The sequence below is a fragment of the Chiloscyllium plagiosum genome, unplaced genomic scaffold, assembly GCF_037043375.1.
Source record: "Chiloscyllium plagiosum isolate Xiang-an unplaced genomic scaffold, Cpla_swu_hap1 HiC_scaffold_1, whole genome shotgun sequence".
NCBI lineage: Eukaryota > Metazoa > Chordata > Chondrichthyes > Orectolobiformes > Hemiscylliidae > Chiloscyllium > Chiloscyllium plagiosum.
In genome coordinates, this window is record NW_028270139.1 from 134,078,809 (window position 1) to 134,099,438 (window position 20,630).

General features: G+C 42.9%; 2 protein-coding genes across 9 annotated transcripts in view; one reads left to right on the forward strand and one right to left on the reverse strand.

The window, feature by feature from the left end:
* The window catches only part of katnal2 (katanin p60 subunit A-like 2), a 206,408-nt gene that overhangs the window by 138,414 nt on the left and 47,364 nt on the right, over positions 1-20,630 (reverse strand). The gene's annotated exons all lie outside the window — the stretch shown is intronic.
* pias2 (protein inhibitor of activated STAT, 2) overlaps positions 1-20,630 on the forward strand; it is a 95,657-nt gene that overhangs the window by 27,916 nt on the left and 47,111 nt on the right. For all 5 annotated transcript variants that reach the window (XM_043715166.2, XM_043715240.2, XM_087990883.1 and 2 more), the window contains 3 exons: positions 3,372-3,477; positions 19,106-19,179; positions 19,950-20,110. In XM_043715166.2, the coding sequence (XP_043571101.2) occupies positions 3,372-3,477; positions 19,106-19,179; positions 19,950-20,110 (341 nt within the window). The remainder of the gene's footprint in view (positions 1-3,371; positions 3,478-19,105; positions 19,180-19,949; positions 20,111-20,630) is intronic.

Sequence of the window (20,630 nt, forward strand, 5' to 3'; positions counted from 1 at the left end):
GTTGACTATTTCCAATCAAATTGTTCCTTGCTAGATGATAAATCTTATCTCTTATAATCCTTTCCAAAACTTTTCCTATAACAGACGTAAGGCTCACTGGTCTATAATTACCTGGGTAATCTCTACTGCTCTTGAACAAGGGCACAACATTTGCAATCCTCCAGTCCTCTGGTACTAAACCTGTAGACAATGATGACTCAAAGATCAAGGCCAAAGGCTCTGCCATCTCCTCCCTAACTTCCCAGAAAACCCTCTGATAAGTCCCCTGGGCCAGCTGGGAGTTATCTGCTTTCTCACATTCTAGAATTGATAGCACCACCTCCTTATTAACCTCAATCCTTTCTAGTCTAATAGCCCGTATCTCACTCTTCTCCTCTACAATATTCTCCTTTTCCTCCGTGAAAGCAGATGAGAAATATTAGTTTCGCACCTCTCCAATCTCCACAGGGTCCACACACAACTTCCCAATTCTGTCTTTGACAGGCCCTATTCCTACCCTAGTCATCCTTTTATTCCTCATATACCTATAGAAAGTTTTAGGGTTCTCCTTTATTCTACCTGGTAAAGACTGCTCATGTCCCCTCCTTGCTGCTCTTAACTCTCTCTTTAAATCCTTCCTAGCTAATCTATAACTCTCCATCGCCTCATCTGAACCATCACGTCTCAATGTCACATGGTCGCTCTTCCTCTTAACAAGAGATACAATTTCTTGAGTAAACCATGGTTCCCTTACCTTAACACTTCCTCCCTGCCTGACAGGGACATACCTATCAAGGACATGCAATATCTGTTCCTTAAACCAGCTTCACATTTCGATTGTCCCCAACCCTTGTATTTTGCTACCTCATTCTATGCCTCCTAAGTCTTGTCTAATCGCATTATAATTGCTCTTGCCCTGTGGCATGTACCTATCCCTTTCCATTTCTAAACTAAACTTAATCGAATTATGGTCACACTGTTCAAAGTGCTCAGCTGCCACAAAATCAAACACCTGGTTTGGTTCATTACCAAGTACGAGATCCAGTGTGGTCTCCCCTCTTGTCGGCCCTTCGACATACTGTGTCAGGAAATTCCCTCCTGCACACATTGGACAAAAACTGATCCATCCAACGCACTAGAGTTATAGCCTTTCCATTCAATGTTGGGGAAGTTAAAGTCCCCCATAATGACCACCCTGTACCTTTCACTCCTACCCAGAATCATTTTGCCAATCCCCCGTTCCACATCCCTGGAACTTTGCGAAGAGCCTATATTTTAAAAAAAACTCCCAGCAGTGTGACCTCTCCTCCTGTTTCGAATCTCAGCCTGTACCATCTCAGTAGACGAGTCCTAGTCAAAAGTTCTTTCAGCCACTATTATAATATCCTTGACTAACCAGGCTACACCTTCCCTGATCTTAATGAAAGATTTAAACCCTGGAACCTGCAACATTCATTCCTGAGCCTGCTCTATCCATGTCTCCGAAATGGCTACAACATTGAAGTCCCAGGTACCTAACCATGCTGCAAACTCACCTACCTTATCCGGATCCTCCTGGAGTTGAAGTAGACATAGTTCAAACTAGCTTGCTGTCTGCCAGCATACTCCTGTGACTGTGAAATCCTGTCCATGTTCTCCCTACTCGCATCCTCCTGTGCACTGAAACTACACCACAGGTTCCCATCTCCCTGCTGAGCTAGTTTAAACCCACCCGTATAGCACTAGTAAATTTCCCACCCAGGATATTAGTATCCCTTGGTTCAATTGAATAATCCATCACTATGATCAATAATCATCACTGTTCCATTAAACCTAAGGCCACAACAAACAGGGGAATCAATTTCCTGGGCATAGTAGCAGTTAAATTGGAGCAAGTAATGGGTTGAATCAGTAAACATCACTGTGCTTCAAACGATTTACAATACATAAAATGTTTCAGATGTGCTAGCACATCAATGCAAATCCTTATGAAATAAAACTGGTGTTAAATTATCCAATGGACATTGTACATTAAAGCAGTAATTTTCCTGATTTAGTAGCTTCTGAACTTCTGCAACCTTGAGATAGACACTGTACAATAATTTACAAGATTTCCTCGTTCCCCAGTTAGGTGAATATTCCATTGTTGAAAGACTGAAGTTACTCTCCATACACACACTAACTCCTCACTCCTCTTTCCAGCTTCACTAATCCACTCCCCAGCCCTGGCCTGACAGTATCATCTCCTGGCGTCAGCCACCCTTGCAAACAGTTCTTCTCCACTTATCGTGGTAGCCCTCACTTCCTTTCACCTATCAACCTTGCTGCTGCATTCACCTTCTTTGTGCTACTACAATCACAGCTGGCTCTCTCCCACATCTGTTGATAGGCATGTTATGAGCTTATTAACATCAAACATGAGAGGAAACCAGCCTTTGAATGGAAAATCATCTTGAAGACAGTATTGAGATTACTATTCTGATTTTTTCTTTGCTCTGGTGATTGAATTTTCCAGATGTTTTGGAGACACCGGGGGTTGCATTTTTTCGCATAAGTGGTTCAGGTCTGGAATGTGCTGCTTGGAGGAGGACTCATAAATTCCCTAAAGTGTAGAAGCAGGTCATTCTGCCCATCAAGTTTGCACCAACCCTCCCAAGAGTATCTCACCTCGACCCACCACCTACCCTATCCCTGTAACCCCACATTTCCCATGGCTAATCAACCTAGCCTGCATATTCCTAGACACTCTGGGCAATTTAGCATGGCCAGTCCACCTAACCTGCACATCTTTGGACTGTGGGAGGAAACCGGAACACCCAGAGGAAGCCCTCGCAGACATAGTGAGCAAACCTAGGTCCCTGGCACTGGGGAAGCAGTGCTGCCGTGTTGCCCTAATTCAGTTGAGGCATTTGAGGGCACTGCGCAAGGGTAGGGAAAAGGTAGTAGCCGGGAGGTTATTTCCACTGACTGGTGAAATGAGAACATGGGGCATATCTTCAAAATAAAGGGGAGCAGATTTAGAAGTGTGTTAAGTAGGACCTTTTAACTGCATCTCAAGCTGTAATACATTGCTACAATCAACTTTTTTTTAAAAATAGCCCTTAAAGGCACTATTGCAAACTACTCTTAAAAGAGAACTTTTTTTTCTTTGGTGTTGCAATTTAAATCTTTCCTGTGTATGTCACTGTTGTCTTTTTGCAATATGTGATGACAATAGCCAGGATTACCTTACTGCAGCAACTGAGTAATTTAAATAGTTATGGATTTGAATTGCTGTGTGTATACATAATACAACATATCAGTGTCTTACAGAAATGATAACTTGCGCATGTGCATTACCACTTTTCAGACTAATCCAACTCCAGAACTTAAAAGTAAATTTGTGAAGCAAATCTGTATCTTTTGTTTTCTAGAATTATTCCGTGTCTGTGTTCTTGGTGAAGCAACTGACATCTGCTGTATTACTGCAGAGACTGCGGAACAAAGGCATTAGGAATTCTGACCATTCCAGAGCACTTAGTAAGTTGAATACTAATACATTTTTTGGGTTGATGTCATTTTTGTGTGTTTGATTGAGAGAAAATTAATGTTGATTATTCAGTTCTGGAGCAACTCCTTTATCATGTGAACAATAACATTGATGTCCATTTGAGCTGATGAGCTTAGCAGGGTTAAAAGCTTGTGAAACTGTCAATGTATATTTGTTTTTCGGTAATACATCATAAGCTGTGAATAGCTTATACAACTTTAAGCTTTTCTAGATTCCTTAACTATGGTCTATTTCTAACTTTGTTACATTTCTCCATAATTTTAAGTATGTCTATTATCAAGTTCTGATTAAAACAGTTTAAAAGATGAGGTAAGTTTGGATAGACAAGGTTGTTTTTGCAACAGGAGGCCAAGGGGAAACTTGAACTGTATAAAATTGAGGGTAGACAACAGGGAGGCTCTTATTTGTTTTGATTGAGGGATATAGATTTAGATTGAGGTAGAAGATTTAGATTGAGGTAGAAGATTTAGAGCAAATTTGCGTGGAGATCTATTCATCCAGAGAATGGTTGGAGTCCGGAACTGAATGCCTAAAAGAATGATAGAGATGGTCTTCTGACTATTTGAAGAGTACTCGGAAATGTACTTGAAGTGCAACAGTCTACAAAGCTATAGGCCAAGACACACAAAATGAAACAGCCTAATGTGCTCAATTACCTCGTGCTGTCAATTTCTATGATGATGGGAAATTTTTCCTCATTATCTTTGGTAATTATGAATGCCCTCAATGAATTATTATTGTATCATCCCTCCTACTGTTTGCATACAGGGTTCCAATTATGGCCTTAGGAAGAAAACATAGAAAATAAGTGAAATATAGGAGCAGGAAAAGGCCATTCAGCCCTTCGAACCTGCTCTGTCATTTATGATCACTAGACCTGAAATGTTCACTCTGGTTTCTCTCCATAGATGCTGAAGACCTGTAGAGTTTCTCCAGTAATTTCTATTTTTGTTTCAGCTTTTCAGCATTGGTAGTTCTGTTTTCACACAGTATTCCAAGTATGATGGAGATTCCCATCATACCTTTTAGGTTTTACCATAAAACTCAGTGTTCTATTTGCTTGTTTAAGGGCTTATAGACTTAAGCTGTTATGATTAATAACTTGCCCACCTGAACTAAACCTCAAACTCTCTGCTGTTGCATATCATTTAACCCTTCCATATTAAAAGTATTTTTAATTTTATTGCCAAAATGTACCACCTCATTATTATTATTGAATTTCCTCTGACATTGTCTATTTTGCCATTCTATCAAATTGTCCTTTCATTGATTCTCAGGTTTGATTATTATGCCTTTTACTTCACGATCTCCTGCAATTTGAGCTATCATTCCCTTGAGTCTTATTTTAAAATTATGGGCTTAATAGTGAACTGACATGGCCTCAGCATAGTTGAGCTGAAAATGTGTTGCTAGAAAAGCGCAGCAGGCCAGGCAGCATCCAAGGAACAGGGGAAATGAAGTTTCGGGCATAAGCCCTTCTTCAGGAATGAGGAAAGTGTGTCCAGCAGGCTAAGATAAAAGGTAGGGAGGAGGGACTTGGGGGAGGGGCATTGGAATTGCGATAGATAGAGGGAGGTCAAGATGAGGGTGATAGGCCAGAGTGGGGTGGGGGCAAGAGGTCAGGAAGATGATTGCAGGTTAGGAAGGCGGTGCTGAGATCGAGGGATTTGACTGAGACAAGGTGGGGGGAGGGGAAATGAGGAAACTGGAGAAATCTGAGTTCATCCCTTGTGGTTGGAGGGTTCCCAGGTAGAAGATGAGGCGCTCTTCCTCCAACCGTCGTGTTGCCATGGTCTGGCGATGGAGGAGTCCAAGGACCTGCATGTCCTTGGTGGAGTGGGAGGGGGAGTTAAAGTGTTGGGCTACGGGGTGGTTGGGTTGGTTGGACCGGGTGTCCCAGAGGTGTTCTCTGAAACTTGGTTGGGTTGGTTGGTCTGGGACACCCCACTCTGGCCTATCACCCTCATCTTGACCTCCCTCCATCTATCGCAATTCCAATGCCCCTCCCCCAAGTCCCTCCTCCTCCCTACCTTTTATCTTAGCCTTTTGGACACACTTTCCTCATTCCTGAAGAAGGGCTTATGCCCGAAATGTCGATTCTCCTGTTCCTTGGATGCCTCTTGACCTGCTGCGCTTTTTCAGCAACACATTTTCAGCTCTGATCTCCAGCATCTGCAGTCCTCACTTTCTCCTCAGCATAGTTGAGCATAGTTCAAGCCACTGAGTGACTGCCCCTAAATGCTGCTGCGTTCTTTGTTCTAATCAACCTTTAGTGCAACTTGTTACCCTACCCTTCATTTTATTGTTCTTAGTCTTCAGTAGTTTCCTGAATGATATTTTATCAAGGGTTTTTTGAAACTCCGAGTTCACCTCATCCACTTCTTTTCTTCCATTTAGTACTTCTATCACCTTCTGAAAGAATCTATATTTTTAGCAGCGCTTGTTCTGGCACATAAGTGGAAATCTGAAATTAAATAGGAAATGCTAAAAATACTCAGCGAGTCTGGCAGCATCTGTGGAGGCAAAAAGCTTTATGTTTCAGGTCTGTGACCTTTCAGCAGAACTATCTATTTCTTTTTCAAATTGGATCACAGCCTTTGCTACAGAATTTATTTTTTCCTTCGGTAATTGTGAACATTGTAATTGTATCCCAACTATGTTGCCTACAAATATGTTTGTGATTCAGTTGACAATGGCAGTTCAAGCCCAGACTATAGTTTAATTGCAACTTAAAGCAATATCCTTTTTCTTTTGGCCCTTTTCTTGTGGCTAGCCTGGTATTATTTGGGCAACCAAGGCTGAATGCTGTCTGCGGTTTGCACTGATGATCACTGTTCTGCCCAATAAGAGTAGTGTTTATAAAATCAAATTCCTTTTATTCATTCAACTACGGTTGGTTGGTCTGGGACACCCCACTCTGGCCTATCACCCTCATCTTGATCTCCCTCCATCTATCGCAATTCCAATGCCCCTCCCCCAAGTCCATCTGCAGCTCTGGCCGCTCTGCAGACCACTCTGGCCTATGGGCGGCACGGTGGCACAGTGGTTAGCACTGCTGCCTCACAGCGCCAGAGACCCGGGTTCAATTCCCGCCTCAGGCGACTGACTGTGTGGAGTTTGCACGTTCTCCCCGTGTCTGCGTGGGTTTCCTCCGGGTGCTCCGGTTTCCTCCCACAGTCCAAAAGATGTGCAGGGTCAGGTGAATTGGCCATGCTAAATTGCCCGTAGTGTTAGGTAAGGGGTAAATGTAGGGGTATGGGTGGGTTTCGCTTCGGCGGGTCGGTGTGGACTTGTTGGGCCGAAGGGCCTGTTTCCACACTGTAATGTAATCTAATCTAATCTGTAATCTAAATCTAATCATTCATGGGACAGGGATATTGCTGGGCAGTCAACATTTATTGCCTGCCCGTAGTTGCACTTGAGAACATGGTGGTAAGCTGCTTTCTTGAACCACTGTAGTCCACCTGATGTAGCAGTGATGGGAGCAGTGGTAGCGATGACCGGGGGGCTGCTGAGAAGGTATATTTACCATTTAAATACTTAGCTCATGAAAGCGGCCTCCATTTTGCAGCAGCAGTAGGAATAGTGAGAGAGGAACTGAGTGGGAGTGAACGAATTGCGCTCTGGGAAGGGGAGTGAATGATATATTTGGGCAGTGACTAAACCCGAGGCACTAGTAGTGTCTCCCACCCGCCTTCCTCCTCTAACGATTAAAAAAAACTTGGTTTGTTGATAAGGTAAGGGTTTTCTTTTTCTCTTTTTATTGTGTCCTAGTAAGTAGTATGGTTGATTTAAAAAAAATTTTTTTAGTTTAATTTATCTATTTTCTGGACTAAATTAAACTTAAGAGTAAATATGGCAGGAGATCTCAGACCCAGTGTTATGCTCCTCTTGCTTAATGTGGGAGCTCAGGGATGCAGCTGATGTCCCTGACTCCTTCACGTTCAGCAAGTGTGTCCAGCTGCAGCTCTTGTTAGACTGCATGACAGCTCTGGAGCTGCAGATGGACTCACTTTGGAGCATCTGCTATGCTGAGGAGGCCATGGATAGCACATTCAGTGAATTGGTCACACTGCAAATTAAGATTGCTGAGGGAGAAAGGGAACGGAAACCAAAAGGCATAGAGTGAGGAACACGGTGCAGGTGTCCCCTGCAGTCATCACTCTTCAAAACAGGCATACTGTTTTGGATACTGTTGGTGGAGATGGCTCAAGGTGGGGGCGGCTATAGTTGAGAGAGAGTCACAATTGGTGTGTTGTCTCCAAGGTGCCAGGGTTCGTGATGTCTCTGATCGTGTTTTTGGGATCCTTGAGGAGGAGGGGGAGCAGCTCCAAGTCGTGCTCCACATAGGCACCAACGACATAAACAGATTAGATTAGATTCCCTACAGTGTGGAAAAGAAAGGTGGGGATCTAAGGCAGAAATTCATGGAGTTAGGGGGGAAGCTTAGACCTAAAACAAACAAGATGTTATTTCTGGTTTGTTGCCCATGCCATGTGCTAGTGAAGCGGGGAACAGGGAGAGTGTGGAGCTGAACACGATGGTGCAGGAGGGAGGGTTTTGGATTCTTGGATAATTGGAGTTATTTCTGGGGAAGTTGGGACCTGTACAAACAGGATGGTCTTCACCTGAATCAGAGGGGTACCAATATCCTGGGGGGATATTTGCTAATGCTTTTCGGGAGGGTTTAAATGAATGCAGCAGGGGGCGTGGGAGCCTGAATTGTAGTTCCAGTGTAAAGAGGTTGAGGATAGTGAGGTCAGGGATAGGTTTACAAGGTCGCAAAAGTACAATGACAATTGGGATGTTGGTTTGAAGTGTGTGTACTTCACTGCCAGGACCATCCGGAATAAAGTGGGTGAACTTGCAGCATGGGTTGGTACCTGGTATTTTGATGTTGAGGCCATTTCAGACACATGGCTAGAGAAGAAACAGGAATGGTTGTTGTAGATTCCAGGATTTAGATGTTTCAGTAAGAGCAGAGAAGATGGTAAAAGGAGGGGGGGTGGCATTATTAATCAAGGGTAGTATTACAACAGTTGAGATAACGTCTGAGGACTCGTCCATTGAGGTAGTTTGGGCTGAGGTTTGAAACAGGAAAGGAGAGGTCTCCCTGTTGGCCTCTGAATTGTTCCAGGGATGTAGAGGAAAGGATAACAAAGATGATTCTAGAAAGAAGCGAGAGTAACAGGGTAATTGTTATGGGGGACTTAAAGTTCCCCAATATTGACTGGGAATTCTTTAGTTCAAGTAGTTTAGATGGGTCAGTTTTTGTCCAATGTGTGCAGGAGGGCTTTCTGACACCGTATGTTGACAGGCCAACAAGGGGCGATGCATCATTGCATTTGGTACTGGGAAATGAAATCAGCCAAATGTTTGATTTGGAGGTAGTTGAACAGCTTGGCAATAGTGATAATTCGTTTATGTTTACAATATCTATAAGCAGGGATAAGTATATACTGTAGGGAAAGAGGTATAACTGGCGTAAAGGCAATTATGATGCGATTAGGCAAGATTTAGGATGCATAGGATGGGGAAGGAAACTGCCGGGGATGGACCCCCTTGAAATGTGGAGCTTATTCAAGGAACAGCTACTGCGGGTCCTTGATAAGTATGTACCTATCCTAGAGTCAGTTGTACAGCATGGAGACAGACCCTTTGGTCCAACTTGTCCATGCCTACCTGATAACCTAAATTAATCTAGTCCCAACATTTGGCCCATATTGTTCTAAAGTCGTCTTATTCAAATACCCATCCAGATGCCATTTAAATGATGTATTGTACCAGCCTCCAGCACTTCCTCTGGCAGCTCATTCCATACAAGTACCACACTCTGCATGAAAAAGTTGCCCCTTGGGTCCATTTTAAATTCCTTCCCTTAAACCTATGCACTCTAGTTTTGGACTCCCCTACCCTGGGGAATTCACCTTTCTCCCCTCATTATTTTATAAATATCTACAAGGGTACCCTTCAGCCTGTGACGCTGCAGGGAATCTAGCCTCAGCATATTCAGCTGCTCCCAATCCTAGCAACATCCTTGTCAATCTTTGTTGAGCCCTTTCAAATTTAACAATGTTTTTCCTACAACAGGGAGACCAGAATTGAACACTGTATTCCAGTGTCCTGTACAGCTGCAATGTGACATCCCAACTGCTATACTCAATGGGGGAAAATTAGCCCAGTTCTATCTTAAAATTATATTGTCTTGTTCTAAAGTTCCTTAGTATAGCAAATAATTTTGCTGTATCTGCCATGTATGAGGCAGGGAGGTAGCTGTTGAGAAAGGGAGCCATGGTTTACTAAAGAGGTTAAAGCTCTTGTCAAGAGAAAGAAGAAGGCTTATGTGAAGATGAGTGAAATCTCAGTTAGATGGCTTGAGAGTTGTAAGTTGGCCAGAAAAGATCTAAAGAGAGCTAAGAAGAACCAGGAGGGAACATGAGAAGTTGTTGGCAGATAGGAAAACCTAAAGGCTTTCTATCGGTACATCAGGAATAAAAGAATGACTAGAGTAAGATTAGGGCCAATCAAAGACAGGAGTGAGAAGTTGTGTGTGGAATCTGAGGACATAGGGGAAGCACTTAATGAATACTTTCAGTCAGTATTTACATTGCCATTTTCCAATGTTAGTGAGAATACGGAGATATAGGCGACTCGATTAGATAGAATTGTGGTTGACAAAGAGGAGGTTTTAACAATTTTGGAAGATTTGAAAATAGATCAAACCCCTGGGACGGATGGGATTTATCCTTGAACTCTCTGGGAAGTCAGGGAGGAGATTGCAAAGCCTTTGTCTTTAATCTTTCTGTCATCATTGTCGACTGGATTATTGCCAGAAGATTTGAGGACAGCAAATGTTGTTCCCTTGTTTAAGATGGGGAGTCAGGAGAACTCTAGTAATTACAGGTCAGTGAGCTTACATCAGTTGTGGGTAAGGTGTTGGAAAAGGTCATAAGAGATAGGATTCATAAGCATCTAGAAAGGAATAATTTGATTAGGGATGGTCAACACGGTTTTGTTAAGGGTAGGTTCTGCCTAACTAACCTTGCTGAGTTCTTTGAGATGGTGACAACAGATGGATGAAGGTAAAGTTGTTGATGTGGTGTATATGAACTTGAGTTAGGTGTTTGATAAGGTTCCACACTTGGGCTATTGCACAAAATACGGAGTTCAGGATTGAAGATGATTTAGCAGTTTGGATCAGATATTGGTAACTGAACTCCAGGATGAACATTTCCCATCAACCACCACCCTCTGACTTCTTTCAAACCTGGTGGTTGATGGGAAATGTTCATCCTAGAGTTCAGTTACCTGTGGTGTGCCACAAGGATCAGTTTTGGGGCCACTGCTGTTTGTAAGTTGTATAAATGATCTGGATGTGTGCATAGAAGGGTGGGTTAGTAAATTTGCAGGTGACACTAAGGTAGGCAGAACTGTGGATAGTGCTGAAGGATGTTGTGGGTTACAGAGGGGGGGCATAAGATGCTGAGCTGAGAAGTAGCAAATGGAGTTTAATGTAGAAAAGTGAGGTAGTTCACTTCGAAAGAAGTAACAAGAATGCAGAGTACTGAGCTTAATGTAAAATTCTTGGCAGGGTAGATGAATAGAGAGATCGGTGTCCAGGTGCACAAATCCCTGTAAGTTGCCAACCAGGTTGATAGGCTTGTTAAGAAGGCATATGGTGTATTGCTGTTTATTGGTAGCTGGATTGAGTTTCGGAACCACGAGGTTATGCTTCAGCTGTGCAAGACACTGGTAAGGCCGTGCCTGGAGTATGATTAGATTCCCTACAGTGTGGAAACGTGCCCTTTGGCCCAACAAGTCCACACTGACCCTCCGAAGAGTAACCCACCCAGACCCATTCCCCTCTGACTAATGCATCTAACACTATGGGCAATTTAACATGGACAATTCACCTGATCTGCACATCTTTGGACTGTGGGAGGAAACCGGGACACCCAGAAGAAACCCACACGGACAGGGGGAGAATGTGCAAATTCCACACACACAGTTGCCCTAGGCTGGAATCGAAGCCAGGTTCTTGGCGCTGTGAGACAACAGTGCTAACCACTGAGCCACTGTGTACAGTTTTGGTCACCGCATTATAGGAAGGACGTGAAAGCTTTGGAAAAGGTTCAGAGGAGATTTACTAGGATGTTGCCTGGTATGGTAGAAAGGTCTTGCAAGGAAAGACTGAGGGAACTGAGGCTGTTTTTGTTGGTGAGAATAAGGTTGAGAGGTGATTTAATCGATAATCCAGATGGTTAGATGAGATGGACAGTGAGACCCTTTTTCCTCAGATGGTGAAAGCTAACACGAGGGGACATAGCTTTAACTTGAGGCCGAAGGGCCTGTTTAGGACAGATATTAAGGATAGTTTCTTTACTTAGTAGGGATGAGGAATGGCCTGCCTGCAATAAAAGTAGACTCGCCGATGTTAAGGGTGTTTAAATGGGCATTGGACATACACTGGGGAGAGAGTAGCATCGAGTACAATGGGTGAGTGGGGGAGGAGATGAAGGTGATAGGTCAGGGAGGAGAGGGTGGAGTGGATAGGTGGAAAAGGAGCTAGGCAGGTCGGACAAGTCATGGGGACAGTGCTGAGCTGGAAGTTTGAAACTACGATGAGGTGGGGGAAGTGGAAATGAGGAAGCTGTTGAAGTCCACATTGATGCCCGGGGGTTGAAATGTTCCGAGGTGGAAGATGATGAGGCGTTCTTCCTCCAGGCGTCTGGTGGTGAGGGAGCGGCGGTGAAGGAGGCCCAGGACCTCCATGTCCTCGGCAGAGTGGGAGGGGGAGTTGAAATGTTGGGCCACGGGGCGGTGTGGTTGATTGGTGCGGGTGTCTCGGAGATGTTTCCTAAAGCGCTCTGCTTGGAGGTGCCCAGTCTCCCCAGTGTAGAGGAGACCTCATCGGGAGCAACGGATACAATAAATGATATTAGTGGATGTGCAGGTAAAACTTTGGATGTGGAAGGCTCTTTTAGGGCCTTGGATAGAGGTGAGGGAGAAGGTGTGGGCACAGATTTTACAGTTCCTGCGGTGGCAGGGGCAAGTGCCAGGATGGGAGGGTGGGTCGTAGGGAGGCTTGTACCTGACCAGGTAGTCCCGGAGGGAACGCCATTCCATTATTATCCATATGTATGTTAGACGGGCATCAGATTATTTTCACAGGTTGGTGCAACATCAAGGGCCGAAGAGCCTGTATATGTGCTGTAACGTTCCCTATGTCATAGGGGATTCACTTGTATTTGGAGTAGTTAGGGGTTCTATGGTCGAAAACAAAACGCCTGAATGGTGTGTTGCCTCCCAGGTGCATGGGTCAGGGATGTCTCATATCGGCTGCGGGACATTCTGAAGGGGGAGGGTGAACAGCCAGCTGCCGTGATGCCCATAGGCACCAATGATATAGGTAATAAACAGGATAAAGTCCTATAAGCATAATTTAAGGAGTTTATAAAGTAGGACCTCAGAGATAATATCTCAGGATTGCTACTATTGCCACATGCTAGTAGAAATGAAAGAATAGGCAGGATGAATGAGTGACTTGAGAGATGGGGCAGGAGGGAAGGGTTCAGATTTTTGGAACATTGGGACCAGTTCTGGGAGAGGTGGGACTATTACAATTGGACAGTCTACACTTGAGCCGGACTGGAACTAATGTCCTAGGGGATGCTTTTGCTAACACTGCTGGGGAAGGTTTAAACTAATGTGGCAGGGGGAAGGGAACCAAATGAGGAGGTTAGTGGATGGTGAAGAGGTAATAACTAAAAGCTGCAGGAACCAGATAATGAAGTCGGTGTGACTAAAGGGAAGAGTAGGCAGGGAGTAGTTGATAAATAGTGGTCTGAGGTGCGCTTGTTTTAATGCAAGAAGGGTAGTAGGTAAAGCAGATGAATGTAGGGCTTGGATTAGTACCTGGGAGTATGATGTTATTGCTATTACTGAAACTTGGTTGAGGGAAGGGCATGATTGGTAACTAAATATTTCACAATATAGATGCTTCAGGTGGGATAGAGAGAGAGATAAAAAGGATGGAGGAGTTGCATTACTGGTCAGGGAGGATATTACAGTTGTGCTGAAGGAAGGCAGTATGGAGGACTCAAGCAATGAGGCAATAGAGACAGTGGTCAGAAATAGGAAGGGTACGGTAACAATGTTGAGACTGTACTACAGGCCTCCCAACAGCGAGCGTGAGATACAGGTACAAATATGTAAACAGATTATGAAAAGATATGAGCAACAGGTGGTGGTGGTGATGGGAGATTTTAATTTTTCTGATGTTGACTGGGATTCACTTCGTGTTAGAGGTTTAGATGAAGCAGAATTTGTAAGGAGCATCCATGAGGGTTTTATAGAGCAGCATGTAAATAATCTAACTTGGGAAGGGGCCATAATGGACCAGGTGTTGGGGAATGAGCCCGGCAAGGTGATTTGAAGTTTCAGCAGTGGATTACTTTGGTCGTGATCACAATTCCGTACGTTTTAAAATAGTCATTGACAAAGATGAGAATAGTCCTAAAGGAAGAGTGCTAAACTGGGGGAAGGTCAACTATAGCAAAATTCGGCAGGAGCTGGGCAATGTCGATTGCGAGCTGCTGTTTGAGTATAAATCCACATTTGATATATGGGAATATGGGTGGCTTTTCAAGAGGTTGATTAGAGTGCAGTGCAGACATGTCCCAGTGAAAATGTGGGGTAGAATGGTAAGATTAGGGAACCATGGATGACAGGTGAAATTGTGAGACTAGCTAAGGGAAAAAAGAAGCATATATAACGTCTAGGGATCTGAAAACAGACGAAGCTTTGGAAGAATAACAGGAAAGTAGGACCAATCTGAATCGAGGAATTAAGAGGGCTAAAAGGGGTCATGAAATATCTTTAGTAACAGGGTTAAAGAAAATCCTAAAGTCTTATTTGTATATAAAGGATGAAAGCTATGCATGGAGTCAGAAAATAGGTGAGATTCTTAATGAGTACTTTGCATCGGTATTCACTGAGGAGAGGTACATGACGGATGTTGAGGTTAGGGATAGATGTTTGATTACTCTAGGTCAAGTTGGCATAAGGAGGGAGGAAGTGTTGGTTATTCTAAAAGGCATTAAGGTGGATGAGACCCCGGGTCTGGATGGGATCTATCACAGGTTACTGAGGGAAGCAAGAGAGGAAATAGCTGGGCCTAAACAGATATCTTTGCAGCATTCTTGAACGTGTGAGAGATCCTGGAGGAATGAAAAATGCTAATGTTGACCCCTTGTTTAAGAAAGGTAGCAAAGATAATCCAGGTAATTATAGGCCAGTGAGCCTGATGTTAGTGGTAGGGAAGCTGCTGGAGAAAATACTGAGGGATAGGATCTATTCATTTTGGAAGAAAATGGGCTTCTCCATTTTCTTCCAAAATGATTGGCAACATGGTTTTTTTGCAGGGAAGGTCATGTCTTAACAACTTAGAATCTTTTGAGGAAGTGACAAAGTTGATTGTGGGAAGAGCTGTAGATATCATATACATGGACTTCAGTATGGCATTTGATAAGGTTCTCCATGGTAGGCTGGTGGAGAAAGTAAAGTTGCATGGGTCCAGGATATACTAGCTAGATGGATAGAGAACTGGCTGGGCAACAGGAGACAATAGTAGTATGCAACAAAAATTTCCAGCTCGGCGAACAGAACCACAACAACGAGCACCCGAGCTACAAATCTTCTCCCAAACTTTGAAGACAATAGTAGTGGAAGGGAGTTTCTCAAAATGGAGAACCGTGACCAGTGGTGTTCCACAAGGATCCGTGCTGTTGTTTGTGATATACATAAATGATCTGGAGGAAGGTATAGATGGTCTGATTAGCAGGTTTGCAGATGACACTAGGATTGGTGGAGTAGCAGATAGTGAATGGGGACTGTCATAGAATGCAGCAGAATATCGATAAATTAGAGAGTTGGACTGATGGAGAAAACTGGCAGATGAAGTTCAGTCTGGCCAAATGTGAGGTGATGCATTTTGGAAGATCCAATTCAAGAGTGAACTATACAGTAAATGGAAAAGCCCTGGGGAAAATTGATGTACAGAGAGATCTGGATATTCAGGTGAAGGTGGCAAAGCAGGTCGATAGTGGTCAAGAAGGTATACGGCATGCTTTCCTTCATTGCCGGGGTATTAAATACAAGAGTTGACAGGTCATGTTATAGTTGTATAGGACTTTGGTTTGGCCACATTTGGAATAATGTGTACAGTTCTGGTCGCCACGTTACCATAAGGATGTGGATGTTTGGAGAGGGTGTGGAGGAGGTTCACCAGAGTGTTGGAGTATGGAGGACACTAGCTATGAAGAGAGCTTGAGTAGATTAGAATTATTTTCATTAGAAAGACAAAGGTTGAAGGAGGGACCTGATTGAGGTCTACAAAATCATGAGAGGTATAGACAGGGTGGATAACAAAAAGCTTTTTCCCAGATTGGGTGACTCAGTTATTAGGAGTCATGAGTTCAGGTTGAGAGGGGAATAGTTTAAGGGAGATATACGTGGAAAGTTCTTTACACAGAGGGTGGTAGGTGCCTGGAATGTGTTGCCAGCAGAGGTGGTAGAGATGGGAACGATAACATCGTTTGAGATGTTCAGGTTTTAATTTTGCCTGCTGAGCTGGTAGCTTTGTTCTCAGATGGTCCATCACCATGCTAGGTAACATCATCAGTGAGTCTCTGTTGAAATGCTGGTGTTCTTGTCCCACTTTCTATTTGTGTGTCTGGTCTGTAAAGGTGGGCGATATCATTTCATGTTCTTTTTCGGGAGTTGATAAATGGGATCCAAATCAATGTGTTTATTGATGGCGTTCCGGTTTGAATGCCAGGCCTCTAGGAATTTCTGTGCGTGTCTCTGTTTAGCCTGTCCTAGGATCCACTTGGACTGAGACAACACATCCATCCTAGAACAGGCTAAATAGAGAAACACATGAGAAACCCTAGAGATTTGACATTCAAACCAGAACTCTATCAATAAACACATTGAATTGGACCCTATTTGCCAACCACTGAGAAAAAGAACCAGAAATGATATCACCCACCTTTAACAGACCAAGACACACAATAGGAAGCAGGACAGAACACCAGCGCTTCAATGCAAGCTCACTGATGTTACCTGGCTTGGTGTCATAACTTCTGAGAACAAACCTACCAGCTCAGCGACCAAACTTACAAACTTCCACCTGAGCTACAAATCTTCTCAAACATTATCATTTAAGATGTATCTGGGCAAATACATGAATGGGCATGGAGCAGAGGGATACAGATTTTTGAAAAGTAGGCGACAGGTTTCTGGATTGGCACAGGCTTGGAGGGACGAAGGGCCTGTTCCTGCATTGTAATTTTCTTTGTTCCTTGTGCTGTAGGTAGACTCAATGCTTTTAGGGAATTCCAGGATTTTGATCCAGTGACAGTGAAAGAATGGCAATATATTTCCAAGTCAGGATGGTGAGTGACTTGGATGGGAAATTGCAGGTGGTATTTCCCATCCATTTGCTACCCTTGTCCTTCTAGAATGCAATGGTAGTGAGTCTGGAAAGTGCTGTCTCAGGTACTTTGCTGAGTGGCTCAGTAGTTAGCACTGCTGCCTCACAGCACCAGGGTCCCAGGTTCGATTCCAGCCTCTGGCATCTCTGTGTGGAGTTTGCACGTTCTCCCTGTGTCTGCATGGGTTTCTTCCGGGTGCTCCGGAATCCTCCCACAGTCCAAAGATGTGCAGATCAGGTGAATTGGCCATACTAAATTGCCCATAATGTTAGGTGCATTAGTCAGAGGGAAATGGGTCTGGGTGGGTTCTTCTTCGGAGAGTCATTGTGGACTGGTTGGGCCTAAGGGCCTGTTTCCACACTATAGGGAATCTAATCCAATCTTTCTGGAGCGCATTTTGTAAATCGTACACACTGCTGCTACTGAGGTGTCGGGCGGTAGTGGATGTTTGTAGATGTGGCAATCATGCAGGATGCTTTTTCCTAGATGATATCAGGCTTCTTGTGTGTTTGAGCTGCATCCATCCAGGCAAGTGAGTATTTTGTCACTCTCCTGACTTCTCAATGGTGGGCAGGCTTTGAGGATTGAGGAGGTGAGTTACGAGCAGGAGTATTCCTAGCCTCTGATCTGCTCTTGTAGTCACTGTTTATGTAGTGAGTCCAGTTAAGTTTCTGGTCAATGGTAACCCCAAGGATGTTGATAGTTGATGAACTCAGTGATGGTAACACTTTTGAATGTCAAGGGACAGTGTTTAGATTACCTCTTATCAGAGTTGAGAGTGTGGTGCTGGAAAAATACAGCAGGTCAGGCAGCATCTGAGGAGCAGGAGAATCAAAGGCATAAGCCCTTCTTCAGCAATGAGGTGCGATGGTCATTGCCTGGAGGTTGTGTGGTACAAATGCTACATGTCAGTCCAAGCCTGGATATTGTCTGGACCTTGTTGCATTTGAACTTGAACTGCTTCAGTTTCTGAGGATTCGTGAATGGTGCTGAATATCCCCACTTCTGACCTTGTGGTTGATGAAACAGCTGAAAGCGATTTGAACCTAGGATACTATCCTGAGGAGTTCCTGCAGAGGTGTCCTGGAACCAAGAGGATTGACCTCCAACAATCACAACCATCTTCCTATATGTAACTCTAGGTATAACTCCAACCACTGGAGAGTTTGCCACCCGATACCCATTGTTTCCAGTTTTACTACGACTCCAGGATACCACTGTCTAAGTATAACTCTGGTAGAGAAATGCAGTTGGCTGCCAGAGTGGCTCCTGTTAACTCATTATTTACAGATTTCAAGGAGCCTTGTCTTCACCAGGGTGCTGGTGGAAGATGTTTTGCCATTAGAATGTTTTATGTTCTATTGAGTTCTGTTTCACAAAAGTCTCATTTTGGTCTAATTAGAAACTGTGTGGCTTTTATTGTCTCCCTGCCTTTTCAATATGCTGACTTTTGCACCTTGTTGCACAAGCTTTTAACTTCAGTGAGAATGGAAGCCTTCCTTGAAAGTTCGTTCTTACTGCTGTTTCCATCAAAGGCAGTTTCTATTTGCACTTGAAAAACAGTCTTTCTTTTTGCTTTTCAAGGTTTTATGGTATTAAATAATTAACTTAACGAGAGGAATTTATATCCCAGAGAAATGACAAAATTAACAAAAATTACTCAGTGTATTTCAGTTTAGAAAGCATGGGACTTGAAAATCACAAGGACAGCCTGTAATTAAGTGTGTATTTACAGATGCAATATACGTCGAGCTGTCCATCAGACTTTTAGTTGAACCCTTTTTAAATAACTCTCTCTTTTTGAAACTACAAAGATTGGCATTTATTACATTAGCTATTTAATGGTAATCTTCTGGCTAGTGTGATCAAGTAAGGAAAGTTGTTTGAGATTATATAAGGTGAAAAAAACTGCAGTGGTACTTTTACCAAAGCAATCAGCCAAAGAAACTTGAATTTATCCTAATAATCAATTAGAAAACCATTTTGATGAACTTTTCCTTCAATTACATTACTCAAAATTAGCAACCCAAATTCAATCTTTTGTAAACTGCCAATAACTCTGCTACAATTGTGACCATTTCTCAACTTGTCTTTTCAATAGTTAAAGAAAAGCTGACTGCAGATCCTGATAGCGAGATTGCAACTACAAGCCTAAGAGTTTCGTTGATGTGTCCCGTAAGTCTCATAAATGTGTTATTTGATCAGGGTTTAGTTAGGAAATGGGGGGGGGGTCATTAAGCAATGCTTTTCTTCTTCATTCCTCAAGCAAGCACACATTGGACTCTGTGCTCTGTATTCTTGCTTTTATTGTGCGAGTTACGTGAAGCTTTGAAATAGTCGTTTTTTTTTAAAAAGCAAAGTTCTGTGGAATATGCTGTGATCTGGGCAAATATTTGTGGCAAGGATTCTTTTGACTTTGTAAGCTAGCATAAGTTCTCCTTGCAGAGATTTACCTCCCAGGTCTTTTACAAAAGAATGTTTTGCTATTTGGAATTATAAATGTTTTTTATAAGAGAAATTGAAAAATGTTGTTATGTTAGTGTGTTTTCAAAAGATTTTTTTGTAGTTTCCAATTTTCCTACATGTTAGATAATGGCTTAAAAGTTCAAAATTAAATTTTGTATAATTTTCTTTCATATTTCTTTTCCCCAATATTTCACATTGCTCAATTTCATTATAAATAAGTGTAGGATTGCAGATTACATTACAGTGTGGAAACAGGCCCTTCGGCCCAACAAGTCCACACCAACCTGCCGAAGCGCAACCCACCCATACCCCTACATTTACCCCTTACCTAAACTAACTAGTTTTATTATCATGATTAAAGTAGACATAATCATTTAATTTCACAAGCGCAGACATTACAGGTTTGGTTCAGTATTGAGTTCCAGTAACCCTTTTAAGAGTATTAATAAGTTACCCTCGATTTATTTTTTATTTTATAGTTGGGGAAGATGCGGCTGATAGTCCCTTGCCGTGCAGTCACCTGTACACATCTACAATGCTTCGATGCTGCCCTCTATCTTCAGATGAATGAAAAGAAGCCCACGTGGATTTGTCCAGTGTGTGATAAAAAGGCATCCTATGATAGTTTAATAATAGATGGGTATGTCCAGACCATTAGCATCAAAATTGATTCAGTACAACCTTTTTAAAACAAAACTGTCTCTTGAATTTTCCACAAGATTCAGGAATAGAGAAATGAATTTTTAATAGGTTGCAGAAATTATATAATGCTTTGGAGTTAGTAGAGAAATGTTGTATATACTAGTGTAAAAATCAATCTAATGAAACTTGATTCCATGATTTTTAGCTTAAAGTAGGTTTTCATATACCTCATAGGAGAAGGACATTTGACCCTTTGGGTCTGCTCCACAGTTGTGGATTGTGGGCTATTTAGCTGTTCTTTTACATCCATTCTCCTGTCTATACCATAACCTTTGATGACTTTGGTTTATCTAAAATCTATTTATTTCAGCCATGGATAAATTTAAACACTGCTCTCCATTAACTTCTGGGGAAGAGAATTCTACACTATTGACCCTCAGAGAAAAATGTTGTCTTCTGTCTTAAAAGTAAAACCACTTCTTAAATTTTAGTCTCCCATCACCAGCGGAAGCATCTTC